Consider the following 13,600-nt stretch of genomic DNA (forward strand, 5'->3'; position numbering starts at 1 on the left):
ACATTTGGAAGGATTGACTGCTCAAGGCCCACTTTCCCTCGTCTATGGTGTAACGGCTGAGCCAGGCTGCCTGTATGTTCTGAACGCCCTGTACGTGTTCTGCTCTTAGGGCCAGTAGGTGACTTTCTGTCCAGGTGAAAATCTTTCGTGCTTCTTGGTGAAGTATTGATGATCTGGACCCACCCTGTTTGTTTAGGTGGGCCTTTGCAGCCACATTGTCTGTTCTGATAAGTACATGCTTGTTTGACAGGGGCTTCTGGAATCTTACCGTATATACTCGGGTATAAGCCGACCCGAGTATAAGCCGACCCCCCAAATTTGAGGCCAGAAAAGGGAATTTCTTATTGACCCGCGTATAAGCCGAGGGTCAATAAGAAATTCCCTTTACCGGCAATGCTGCGCTCTAAAATGGCGGCCGCCATTTTAGAGCGCAGGGCCCCTGCCCCAGGTCGCCCTCCCGCCGGCCTCCCAGGCCCTCCCGCCCCACCCCACCCCACCCCCAGTGCCATCCAAGGGGGGGAGGGGGAAGAGCCCCTGAACCCCCTACTTACCGGGAGACGCGGCGAATCGGCGGCATGGCCTTCCTGGGCCGGCAGGAGGCCTTTCCAGGCCCCTGCCGGCCGGAGGAAGGCGCTTGGGCGCGTGGGTGGCGGCGGCGCAGCCGGCAGGGGCCTCCTGCCGGCCCAGGAAGGTCCCTGCCAGCAGAAGAAAGGCGCCCAGGCGCCTGGGCGGCGGCGGAGCAGCCGCCAGAGACCTCCTGCCGGCCCCTCCAGGACCCTGCCGGCAGGAGAAAGGCTCCCTGCCGCCTGTGCGGCGGCAGAGCGGCCGGCAGGGACCTTCTGCCGGCCCAGGAAGGTCCCTGCCAGCAGAAGAAAGCTCCCTGCCGCCTGGGCGGCGGCAGAGCAGCCGGCAGGAACCTCCTGCCGGCCCCTCCAGGCCCCTGCCGGCAGGAGAAAGGCTCCCGGGCGAGGCTGCGAGCGGTAAGTTCCTCCCTCCCTCCTCCCCTCTCCTACCGTATTGACCCGTGTATAAGCCGAGTTCGGCTTTTTCAGCCCTTTTTTTGGGCTGAAAAACTCGGCTTATACACGAGTATATACGGTAATAGTGTCAGATAAACTGCCCTGAGTTCCAACAGGTTGATGTGGTGTCCCGTTTCCCTTGGGGACCACAATCCCTGATTGATGGAGTTGTCCATCGTGGCTCCCCAGCCTTCCAGACAGGCATCCGTATAGACTTGTATGGGGTCTGGTAAAATGAAGATTAGTCCCTTTTGAAGATTGGCTGCTTGCGTCCACCATGTCATGCCATCTATTGGCACCAGTTTGTTGTTTTTTGAGGCAATGTGTTTTTGATATGGCCGTAGTAGCCACTGCAGTAGCCTGGCATGAAACTGTGCCCATGGCACTGCTGGGATGTAGGCTATCATGTGGCCCTGCAAGTGTGCAAGTGACCTGAGGCGGGCTTGTTGGGCCTTGGCAACGGATTTTGCCATGGTGGCTATCTTCTGAACTTTTTCTTCTGGAAGAAATAGCGTGTCTATGGGGGTGTCTATGATGACCCCTAAGTGAACTAGATGACAGGAAGGGTTGAATTGGCTTTTTCCCTTGTTTATAAGGTAGCCGTGCACTTCCAGAAGCTGTGTGACCCTGGTTGTATGTGCTATGGATGTTTGTGTGGAAGGGGCACATATGAGCAGGTCGTCTAGATAAGGGTGCAGTTGAATCCGTTGTCTGCGTAGTACAGCCACTAGGGTTATTAGTACCTTTGAGAAGACCCTGGGGGCTGACCCTAGACCAAAGGGGAGGGCCCTGAATTGTAGGTGAAGGTCCATACACGCAAACCTTAGGAACCTTCGATGTGTATGATGTATAGGGATATGTAGGTATGCCTCCTGCAGATCTATGGAGGTCATGTATGTGTAATGCCTCTACAATGGATGTCAGGGTCTCCATCCTGAAGTGCCTGGATCACACATGCCTGTTTAAATACTTCAGGTCCAGGATGGCCCTCCAGTCCCCGTTCTTTTTGGGAACTGTGAAAAATATTGAATACACTCCCTTGTGTTGTTCCATTGGGGGTACTTCTTCTATGGCACCTATCTGCAGAAGGTGAGATATGGCCCTTAGGGTTCTGCGATGTTTGAATTTGACCACGTGGTGGGAGAGGGTACAAAGCAGCCCCTTGGATATGATTTTAGTTCTGTCAGGTAACCCTCTTCTACTATTTGCAGCACCCAGGCATCTGGCTGGGTAATTTTCCATTGTGGGAGGAATGCAGTCTTCCCCCCACTGGTGTCTCCTTGGCGTCACTGCTTTCCTGACTTGGGGAATTTGTCCCTTTTGTTTCCCCTGATACTGCTGTTGCTGGAAGGGACGAGAAAACCTTCCTGTGCGACGAAAGGACTGACAGTTGCCTCCCCAGGAGGACCGCCATTTATCTTGCCTATAACTCAACAATGTGTGGCTAGATCTAAATGGTTGCTGGAATGTTTTATACTCTTTCTTGTATGGTTTTGGCATACGAATCTTCTCTTTGAGTCAGTGAGAAATTTATCCAGCCGGTCTCCGAAGAGCTTACCCGGCTGAAGTGGGTGAGCCAGAAGGAAGGATTTAGATTTAAAACCACCTTGCCAGGCCCTAAGCCAGAGTCCCCTGCGGATTGCTGTGTTAGCAGCTACTGATCTGGCTGAGGAGAAGAGTGTGTCCAAGGAGGCATCTGCTAGAAATGAGGACGCCTTTAGTACTCTATCTACACCCTCTGTGATCTTGCTATCAGCCCCTACCAGGAGCTTGGATAGTTTCTTTGCCCAGGCAATGGACGCTCTGGCTATAATTGCTGCTGTAGTAGTAGCCTGTAGGGATAGGGTGGATGATTCATGAATTTTTCTAGACAGAAATTCCATCTTCCGATCTAATTGGTCTCTAATAGACGCCACTCCATCCTCAGAGAAAATCTCTGTGGACTGAAGTGCTGCTATTGGTGCATCCACGACAAGCAGCTGGAACAGTTCCATAGCAGGTGATGACATGTCATAGAGCTTCCTAACTGCTAAAGGAAATTGTCTATTTATTGTGGGTTTATCCCACTCTGAGCTGGTTAATCTTTTGAAATAGTCGGGAAAAGGGACCTTTTTGTTCTTTTCCCCCACTCTAGGGAAATAACCTTTTGCTCCTTTAGGCCAGGGTTGAGGTTTGGCTTCCTCTATTGTTTCAGCCTCCTCTGTGAGTTCCAAGGCTATGAGTGCTTTAGAGAGTAAAGATTGGTAATCATCTGTGGAGAATAGTCTAGGCCAGGGGTCGGCAAACTCATTAGTCAAAAGAGCCAAATATCAACAGTACAACGATTGAGATTTCTTTTGAGAGCCAAATTTCTTAAACTTAAACTATATAGGTAGGTACACTGTTTATTAACTTAATAAACTTTAATTAAAGTTTTAAGTCTTAATTAAACTGTAGGTACACTGGGTGGAGATGCTAGGGTTGCCAGGTCTCCAGCCACCACCTGGAGGTTGGCAACCCTAGTAGAGGAAGGGAGGTGGGAGGGATGGAGAAAGTAAGGAACTGGGAAAGGAAAGAGAAGGAAGGAACTGGGAAAGGAAGGAAGGAAGGAAGGAACTGGGGAAGGAAGGAAGGAACTGGGGAAGGAAGGAAGGAACTGGGGAAGGAAGGAAGGAAGGAAGGAAGGAAGGAAGGAAGGAAGGAAGGAAGGAAGGAAGGAAGGAAGGAAGGAAGGAAGGACGAACTGACAATGCGCAACAGGAGGGAGGCCAGGCCTTCGTCCCCCTGCCGTGGAAAGAGCCGCACTCAAGGGCTCAAAGAGCCGCATGCGGCTCGGGAGCCGCACTTTTGCGACCCATGGTCTAGGCTGACTCTCCTCATCTAGCATACATTCCTCTGCATCAGAAACACATTCCCCCTCTTCCCTGAGGCTTGCCTCGGAAGACTAAGTAGATTCTTTTCCCCCTTGGTTTTCCTGTGAGTAGGGGTAAACAGCCTTTCTGGCTGTCTTAGTTGGCCATGAACGGTGTCCTTCTAAGTGGCTACAGCAGTTGCTGTGATGAATAGGGGAACTGCCCAAAGTAGAGGGAGGACTGAGGATGGTTTGGGCTGGTTGACTCTGGGTGACCCAAGGTTGTATCATTGCCGCCACATCATCTATAGTCGCAGCTCTTCCCCCCCCCCCGCAGGGGGAATTACATTACCCTCCGACGCTTTCAGTTTGTGGGAGGTCCCCGCTTGTGGCTTCCTCTGCGGGCTGCTGTCGCTAGGCACGTCCGCGGCTGCAGCGCCAGCCTTTAGGGGCCGTGACTTTTTCCTGCTCTTTCTGTTGCGGCCGCCATGATGTCTCTTTTGAGTGGCTTTCTTGGAGGCAGGCAGAGTCTCGCCGTGCTCCATGGCCAAATGGCGCGCCTCCCGCCTCTCCGAATGTCCGCCAGAGTGGCAATCGGCAGGCTCTTTCACTTTTAAAACCTGATCGTTGCTCTGGTCGCGGGGCTGTTCCAGCGCGACCAAGTGTTGCTGGGCCCGCAAGGCGCCATCGTGATCTGCCTCTGAAAGGTAGTCGTCCTCCTCTCGGGCACCAGAGGCGGCGGCGGTAGCCATAACCTCCAGAATTCTCAGCAAGTAGCAGAAATAACGGAGGAGATCAAAGGCGGAAAAGACCCACAGGCAGAGCAAAGAAGGGGGGAAATTTTGGATTTGCATCTCTTGACAGTAACGCACACCACTATAATGCAAAGGGGAAACTCAGGACTTTCAATAGCGTGTTGCTATGGAGGGTTCAAAAAATTAAAAAATCAAAGTCTGAATTCCCTTGGAGATGCCCAAGCACTGGACATGCTAGAAGCAGCTAGTTTAATCCGTCTTTTATCATTTGTTTTTGCTAACATGAACTATAATAGCAGTGAGGTGTTAATTACAACTATTTTCTGCTGTAATATTTCACTACATGAACGTGTAGAATATGGGGGGGGGGAAGGGAAACCACAAAATTGCAGTAGAATGGTGTTCGTTATTCTTGCAATAAATACAAAAGCAGGCGCATTCTCTGCTCCTATGTGATGGCACAAAAATTGCACAAACCTGTTTCTGTGATTTAAAACATCGTCTTCACGAACAAAGAAATTTGTTCCTAAATCCCATGCCCTGCATTGCTGGGTATCGTGGACAGCAAGAGCCTGCAGAAAGTATCAGGAAAACAAGATTAAAATTTGAAGTAGCAATTGTATAAAATTACAAGCATGTACAGTACAGGCTTTATAGCTTATACTGGTGCCACTGCATTTATCTGTTTTATTTTAACACTGTTAAAATATTTTATCCTGTTTTTTGCCTTCAAATACTCATAAGAGTACAAGGAATTTAAAAAATACTATATACCAAGTAATATGAACAGATCAGCCCCAACCCCTTCCTTATTTAATTGCTGTCAAAGCCCATCTTGCATCTCTTCTGAAAACCCATAAGGGTGAGTGATCTCTGAACAGGGCCAAACAAATGGTTAATGAGCCAGCATGGTGTAGTGGTTAAGAGCAGTGGTTTGGAGCTGTGGACCCTCATCTGGAGAACCACGTTTGATTCCCCACTCCTCCACATGAGCGGCGGAGGCTAATCTGGTGAACTGGATTTGTTGCCTCACTCCTACACATGAAGCCTGACCTTGGGCTAGTCACAGCTCTCTTAGAGCTTCCTCAGCCCCACCTACCTCACAGGGTGTCTGTTGTGGGGAGGGGAAGGGAAGGTGATTGTAAGCCAGTTTGATTCTTCCTTAAGTGGTAGAGGAAGTCGGCTTATAAAAACGTTTCTTCTTCTCATTAGCAGATATTATCCTATTGTTATCACATGCTCAAAGTAGACAAAAAAGTTGATGGCAGCTGTGTGGGTCCAAAAGTAAAATTCAAAACCAAGAACACAATACACATAATGCCTTTTATTAGGACCAATCCAAACGACACAAAGGTTTGTTCAAGCTTTCGAGCTCACCAGAACTCTTTCAGCCTGGATGTTACAAAAATTGAAAAAAGGGGGGTGGGGAGAGATGTCTCAAGCATGCCAGCTTAACACTGGGCAGGAATGCAGATGGGTTGTGTGCCATGGCTCAGTGGTATAGCATCTGCTTGGCATGCAGAAGGTCCCAGGTTCGATCCCCGGCATCTCCAGTTAAAGGGACTAGGCAGATAGGTGATGTGAAAGACCTCTCTGCCTGACACCCTGGACAGCCACTGCCTGTCTAAGTAGACAATTCTGACCTTGATGGACCAAGTGTCCATTTCAGTATAAGGTAGCTTCACATCATGTCTCTCTGCAAAATGGTGTTGGCATCAGGTAGCATCCTGGCTTTCTTGGAGCAAGAAGGAGCAAAAGGTTTCCCTCTGATGAAAAACAGCAACCAAGAATTGGTCTTACAGATCCCTCACACCAGACAAGATGCACCAGCTGCCCACGTGTACGGGTATTCAGATCATGGCTGGCAACCACAACTTTCTTCCTTCACCTTTTTTTAAAAAATTGCTAATATCCAGCCTGATTAAGAGTTCTGGTGAACTCAAAGCATGCACACTGTTCTGTGTGATTTGAGTCAGTCCTGATAAGTATTACATGAATTGCACTACACACTTTAACGACACAATGACAGCAGTTCAGAGTGCTGTCGAGGGGGCTGGGGGGACAAAATTCCAGGATCCCTGGTCACCCTGAGGGAGGACAGGCATGGAGCTGCCCAAGTCACACCACAACCAGCGTGGTGTAATGGTTAAGAGTGGTGGTTTGGAGTGGTGGACTCTGATCTGGAGAACCAGGTTTGATTCCCCACTCCTCCACATGAGCTGCGGAGGCTAATCTGGTGAACTAGATTTGTTTCCCCAGTCCTACACATGAAGCCAGCTGGGTGACCTTGGGCAAGTCACTCTCTCTCAGCCCCACCTACCTCACTGGGTGTCTATTGTGGGGAGGGGAAGGGAAGGTGATTGTAAGCCAGTTTGATTCTTCCTTAAGTGGTAGAGAAAGTCGGCATATAAAAACCAACTCTTCTTCCTTCTTTATCTGCCGTCATCTGCCACTGCCTTTGTGGTGGGCCTGGGAAATACAAGGGGGAGCAAGCAGATCTTTGTCTGGGGGACCCCGGTGACTCTTCATGGTCCTGGCTGCACAGACCTATGTAAGTACTCTGTCTGGAATGCTGGTGGATACCAGAGGCAGATATTGTAATCAGGAAACCAGTCCGAGGTCAGGCACCATGATGTTCAAGTCCAATTCCTAGGTGTCCGTACTGGAGGGGCAATCTAAATCCAAGGCCAAGTTCAGTTCCGAGGTCAGGGTAACAGAAGTCCAGAGAAGTCCAAAGAACCACAGAGGCACGAGGTGGCTGCAAATGGACGAGGTTGCTCCCACATGGAGCTGATCTCATTGCCTGCCTAAATAGGCCCTTATCTTAATTGCTCATTAGACCGTTCAGGCATTTCCGGCCTCATCACTGTTAGTGAGTGCTCTATGCTGGGCCCGTAACCTTGCACTTTTTTGACAGCTTGTATCTCCACCCTGATCTTTCGCCATCTCTTGTTGCAGTGATCTTTGTGACCCTCCAGGTGATGCTAACTGTGGCTGTACCCCAGACACTGCCGGATCCCCTGAGCGGGCAGGCTGCAGACCCAGTGAGATTTCGCTCCTTTTCCTGATTTCTATCTGCTGTGGCTGCTCCTCCGTTCTCACCTTGCTGCCTTCCTCTAGTTCCTCTTCATCTGAGGAAGTGTCAGCAGGCTGACCCACGATGTACTTTCTGTTATTTAAGGGAAGATTACTGCCTGATTTAGAACAATTTCTCTTAGAATGAAACCTTTCCCCTTACCTTTATTCCTGCAAGAACTATGTTCTTAGCTGAAAAGAAAAATAAACAATTTGAAATTTTGATAAAGTTTTATTTATTTAAAACTTTCATTTCATTTATTGTTACAGCCATTGGTCAGCATATTTATTTAAAACATTTTTAAGTCAAACTGCTACCCAACTTGGGGTCCAAAAGGCAGCAAACAACCAAATACATTAATACAAGTTTTTAAATACATATAATATATACCAGTGGAACCCAGTTAAACAAAACACATCAACACATAGACGCATGAACAGGAAGTAGGCCCCATGAGAGAATGCCAAACAAGGCAGAAAAACTGGCAGTCCTTAAGGTTTGCGGCCTGCCCCCAAGCTGCACATGGCTTTCAAGGCCAACAATTGGGACCAGAAGCAAATTAGGAGCAAGTGTGGGTGGGAAAGGACTGATACGGTCCCTACGACCCACTCCAATCAAGAAGCGGCCACAGCATTCCACACCAGTTAGAGCTTCCAGACACTCTTCATGGGTGGGTGGGTGGGGAACGAGGCAGTGGCACCAGCAGCACTTGGGCCGTGGCTCCCCAATCAGCGGGGCACAGAGGGGAGGGATGCTGGAGCGGATTTCCCCCTCGTATTTGGCTGCTCTACTGCTTGTCTACTTACTGGTTTTGTAGCACAAATAAATTATCAGAAGATGTGGGCATTAAAATACACAACCTTGAAGGCTGAAAATTAGTCTGGCTTTTAAATGTTTTGGGTGGCTCATAAAGCTGAAGAAAATTTGCCAAGGCCTGGTCTTGGGCACAGACAGTACAATCCTAGGCAGAGTTACCCCACTCTAAATCCATCGCTTTCCATGGGCTTAAACCCAAGTAACTCTGCATAGGGCTGCACTGAGGTTCTCCCAGGGAATCATGCTTAAGCAACAAGGACTGGAAGTCTTCCTCCACGGAACCTCCCTGTCTGCAGTGGTGGGAAGGCCTTCTCAGCAGCAGCCCCTCAGCTGGGGAACTCCACTGTCACCATGGCAGTGGCAAAAGCTGTTACGAGGCTAGGCTGTGAAGTTGTTGTTTTCAGATTTGAAGTGTTTCTATTGTGTTTGTTTGTAACTTGGAAGCTGCTTTCACTATTGGGGCTTTGATTTTTATTATGGTTAACTGGTTTTATAGATTTCAAGACGGCTGCCCTCCGTACTCCATGTTGCAACCCACCCGAGGGAAGCTGTTCTTGGACGGCCAGGCAAGATGCAAATGGTTGTAATAAATAAACAGATATGCTTTGCACACAGAAAATTTATGATTATGCAGACTTTTTTTACCACGCTCCCCATAAAGTATGCATTAAAAAGAAAATGTAAGAAGGGTTTCTGCAACTTACCGATCTCCACTCCAAGTCCACCCATTCCGCTCAAGAACACGTGGGACCGGGCCATCTTCTGCATAGCTGTATCTCCAAGAACGTACCTCTGTCGGCTACGGGCAAATAAGAAAAGAACAGTCACAAAACGAATACAAAAACAGTTCAGTGGCATAACCTAATCACTTCTTTTTGACCAAGATGATCACATGGAAAAAACCAATCTGACATCATGAAACTACTTTTGAGACAGAAGCCTGCAAGGTGTACAGATTCAGCACTGAACTGAACAAATTCCCTCCAGGTACAATCTCACGGCAAAGCTGCAGCTGTGGTATATGGTAACACATATTCCACAGCATTAGCCTTCTGCTTCTAGCCTCTCATTGGCAGCTGTGCTAAGCATAAAAGGCTGCAAACCTGTGCAAAGACTGCTTCAATCCTCTTGACTCCAGTGGGGGTTTCAGCAGCCTGTTTGCAGGACTGCAGTCAGATTAGCCTATGGACTTCAACTAGCTCATCTAATGTCTGTATCTCTTCATGTATATACCTTCAATGGCAGGCCTGTGGAATGGATGATAATGTGGTTTTCCTAACCACAAGGCACTGACTCGCCAGTTCTTCCCTTTCCTAGAGCCCCCAGAAATTAATGGGACTCCGGCCAGCCTGGTATCCTCCTCCAGTTTTCATAAGCACCTGGCTGAATCATACCAAAGGTCAACCTAGTCCAGCATTCTGTTTCTGACAGTGGTCAGAAGGATTTCTGGGCCGCTGACACCTGCCGCTTGTCCCCCGACCGGTTACACAGCCTGTGATCAAAGAGGTTTCATCTAAAGGATATCGGTCAATAGCCCTTGACAGAGCTGTCCTGTTTAACTGAGCTAGTAATTTGTAAACCACTACCTATGATCCAGACTAGACAGGACATGCAATAAGGCACACCCTATCTTTCCTTCTACGGGTAGAAAAATAGGAGGTGGTAGGTATGCTGGGGGAAAGGGTTAATATTTCCTCATTTACACCCCACCTTTCTCTCCCTGATGGGTTATAATGTTCTCCTCCATTTTATCCTCACAACAACCACCCTGTGAGGTAGGTTAGGCTAACAGAGGGTGACTGGACCAAAGTCACCCAGCAGGTTTCCTTGGCAGAGTTTCCTTGGCAGATCATACTCTAACCACTACACCACACTGGCTCATGAGCAGCCCCTCCTCCTTGCTCTTCCCCTGTTCAAACTCTCAGCTTCCCACAACTGGTTTGGATTAAAAATAAAGCCTCCCCTCAAAAAGCCACGACAGACATGACTGCGTATAGCATTGCACAGGTAGCGCTCTTTCACACAAGGTCGGGCTTTAGGCCCTGGCAGGAAATGCGGGTGGCTGAGGAAGAAGTCCAGGAGAGGCTGAGTTACAGCCACCCTGTGAAGGTTCAGCTGTTGGATTATCAGTCTCAAAGGCATCCCGAGACTGCCAAGATTCCTCATACAAAGTCTGAGGCCAAGGGCTCACCTGTTGCTCTGAAAACAGACGACGACATTGCCATTTTCCAAAATGAGATTATTTTTGGGTCCTCCATTTTTTTTTACATAAAACAATAAGCAATAATATGCAAATTACAAAGAACATCTTCCAGAATGTCCGTGGCAAACAGCCATTCTTCAGTTTCCAATTCCGTATTTTATGTCCTCCATATATTAGCCGATAAGGACCCAGTGCAGACATGGCATTCCTGATTTTTTAACCATGGCAGGTGACTCTTTCCTTCCCCTTACTCTCAATGCATGAACCCTCCCCCTTCCCTATCCCAGAACCAACCATAGTGCAGTACTGCCTTTGTAGCCAAGTCCATTGACATTTTTATCCTGCCCTCATCCAGGGAGTTCAGGGCGGAGTGTGCTATTCCCCCCATCCCATTTCTATCCTCAGAGCAATCCTATGAAGCAGGTTAAGGTGGACAGCACGTAACTGGCCCAAGATCATCCACCAAGCTACACGGCCGAGTGGAATTGGAACCCACGCCTCCCAGATTGTAATCTAACACTCTAATCTCTAGACCGCACTGGCTCACAACTAATCTGTTGAAGTTTCATTCTGCAAGTCTGGGATTCTGCACCAACATTACCAGTCCCCGCGGCTCGTCAGAAACACAATGTGCAAAATGGCTTTAACCTCTAGTTGCAAACTTTCCTTTCAAGCCAACCATACTTAATACGAACATTGGTACAGGTGTCAAGATGTACCATTGTTGGCTCTGTTTAACTGAACAGAACAGCAACAGGAAGGTGAAACTGGTATTATTTATTTTATTTAAAACATTCCTATCCTGCTTTTTGCCCAAAGGGACCCAAAGCAGCTCAACCCCCTCACCCCCCTCCATTCCTGCTAACCACCTTCAAATGCCCTCCTGAACAAATCAATCTTCCATAGTTTCCTGATAGGCCTGAGAGCAAAAGTTATCACAATATCCTCAGAAGAGCATTCCAAAGGGCAGGGGTGCTGTTAAGTGGCAAGAGAAAACAGCGGCAATCACATACCTTGGATTGCATTTGGAAAGATTTCAGGGTGAACACAACGGAGACCTCCTCTGGGGAGACATCACAATAAGTGATGGGGGGGGGCACTGCCTAAAACAGGAAGCCACCTTCCCCTTGGATCAGGATCATGCGTCCCGTTCAAGGGAACCCCTTCAGTGAGAATATCCATGGGGGGTGTCTTGCTCTTTGCCCCTCTCCCTCAAAAACATGCTGCAACATCACAGCAACTTAGCCAGCGTTGGGGCGTGTGCACACGTGGAACAGTGAGGCTTCGAGACTACATGCCAGGAGTTCATGCCCAGCTCTCCCGGCTCCTCCCTCCCCTCAGCACTACATGCCAGGAGTTCATGCCCAGCTCTCCCGGCTTCTCCCTCCCCTCAGCACCCATGACTGCATGGGGGAGGGGGGCCCTGTGCAAGCAAACCATGGTTAGGAGACAAGAGACATTGTGTCTGCACAGGACTGGGAAGGCAAGATTTCTAAGGAAGAAAACGAACCATTGATGATAGCCAAAAAGAAAAAGGGATTCCTTCAGCAAAGCTCTGGCTTGTGCGGCCACAATCATGCAAGCAGGCCTTCCTTTCTGGACTGGATGGCTGATGAATTTGCCACTCAGTCCCCCCCAATGAAGGCTATTTCGATGGCATGGAAGAGACAGATGACTCTCATTCTCCAAGCCTGACCACCACCTCCTTCCTTAAAAAGGGCATGCGCAGCAGGAACCACGCGTATTCCATATGAGCTCTGAAGAAACTCCTGCTTCAATGAAAAGCAAGTCAAAATCCACCCTGAGTACTATTAGGAAAACACAGCCAACATAGATCAACTTCTCACGAGCTTTACCTGTACAGAGCATCATCGATTTCCATAGAATCTGCTGCCATAATGATATATTTGCCAAGACTGGAAGACAATCACAAAACAAACAGGTCCATTAGTCAACAGAATAACATCAGCAAGCTCAATCTTTTATCAACTTAAAAAAGACAGGCGTAGAAAAGCATGGCATATGGCTATGGACAGAATGCCAGCGGATGGTGTATCAATAGTTGTAAATCTGAAACACTGGGTAATTGATGGTTAAGGAAATCAAGGCTTGTCACACAAGCATAATTGTGCATCAACACAAACAGCAGAATCTAGAATAAGCCAAATTTGGCATGCCATAATTATTTACTTTTAAAGTTTTCAGCTCCTTACATAGAAGAAAAACAAACAGAAAATGCCAACAATTCACGTGCCTCTTTTGGTAATGACAAGCGCAGCTGAATTCAGTGAAACCTTATGCTTTACTCGCAGAGCACTAATCACAGAATAATGAAACATGATGCTATAAACAAACTAAAAACAGAGAAAGAACTGTTGTAAGTTTATTGGATGTACATTTCAAGAATCTATATAAACAAAGACACCTAAAACTGAACAGATTTGGATATTCTGAAAGATTATGTATAAATCAGTAATGAAAGTAATCAGCTGAATTACCCAGGATATACTCATTCATTCGATGTAGTATGTACAAACCCATACAGAATTTGTACACTGTATTCCCAATATGCCCATAATTGAAATTTTCAGTACACCCAGAGTCGATCCAGTTGTATGTTCGCTCCTTGCTTTTTCTCCTCTTCACTTCAGGCTTCTCTCTGTTTTGTGCAGGATTCAGGCCCTCTTCATGAGAAAACTGAATACCAGATCTGGCTCTGGAGTAAATATTCCATTTGTTTGTTATTTTCAGATGCCGTGGATAGAATTAAAGTGGGTTACCAGTTTTCCCCAGAACTGTGTTAAATACACATTCACTGCTGGTTACGTGCATCTCAAATATGCTAAACCTTCCATTGTCCCATTGATCTGTCACATTGCAGAAGCTTTTCCAGGGCTTACT

The 13,600-nt window shown here is 47.9% G+C and overlaps 1 protein-coding gene across 1 annotated transcript in view; it reads right to left on the reverse strand.

The window, feature by feature from the left end:
- The window catches only part of UBA6 (ubiquitin like modifier activating enzyme 6), a 62,303-nt gene extending 49,683 nt beyond the window's left edge, over positions 1-12,620 (reverse strand). Inside the window, exons 1-4 of the mRNA XM_056857197.1 lie at positions 12,556-12,620; positions 9,201-9,295; positions 7,843-7,871; positions 5,082-5,176 (exon numbers count right to left, since the gene is read on the reverse strand). Coding sequence (XP_056713175.1) covers positions 5,082-5,176; positions 7,843-7,871; positions 9,201-9,295; positions 12,556-12,596 — 260 coding nt within the window. The 5' untranslated portion in view covers positions 12,597-12,620. The remainder of the gene's footprint in view (positions 1-5,081; positions 5,177-7,842; positions 7,872-9,200; positions 9,296-12,555) is intronic.
- Positions 12,621-13,600: the final 980 nt, after the last annotated feature.

This window comes from Euleptes europaea, chromosome 11 (assembly GCF_029931775.1).
Source record: "Euleptes europaea isolate rEulEur1 chromosome 11, rEulEur1.hap1, whole genome shotgun sequence".
In the NCBI taxonomy this organism is placed as follows: domain Eukaryota; kingdom Metazoa; phylum Chordata; class Lepidosauria; order Squamata; family Sphaerodactylidae; genus Euleptes; species Euleptes europaea.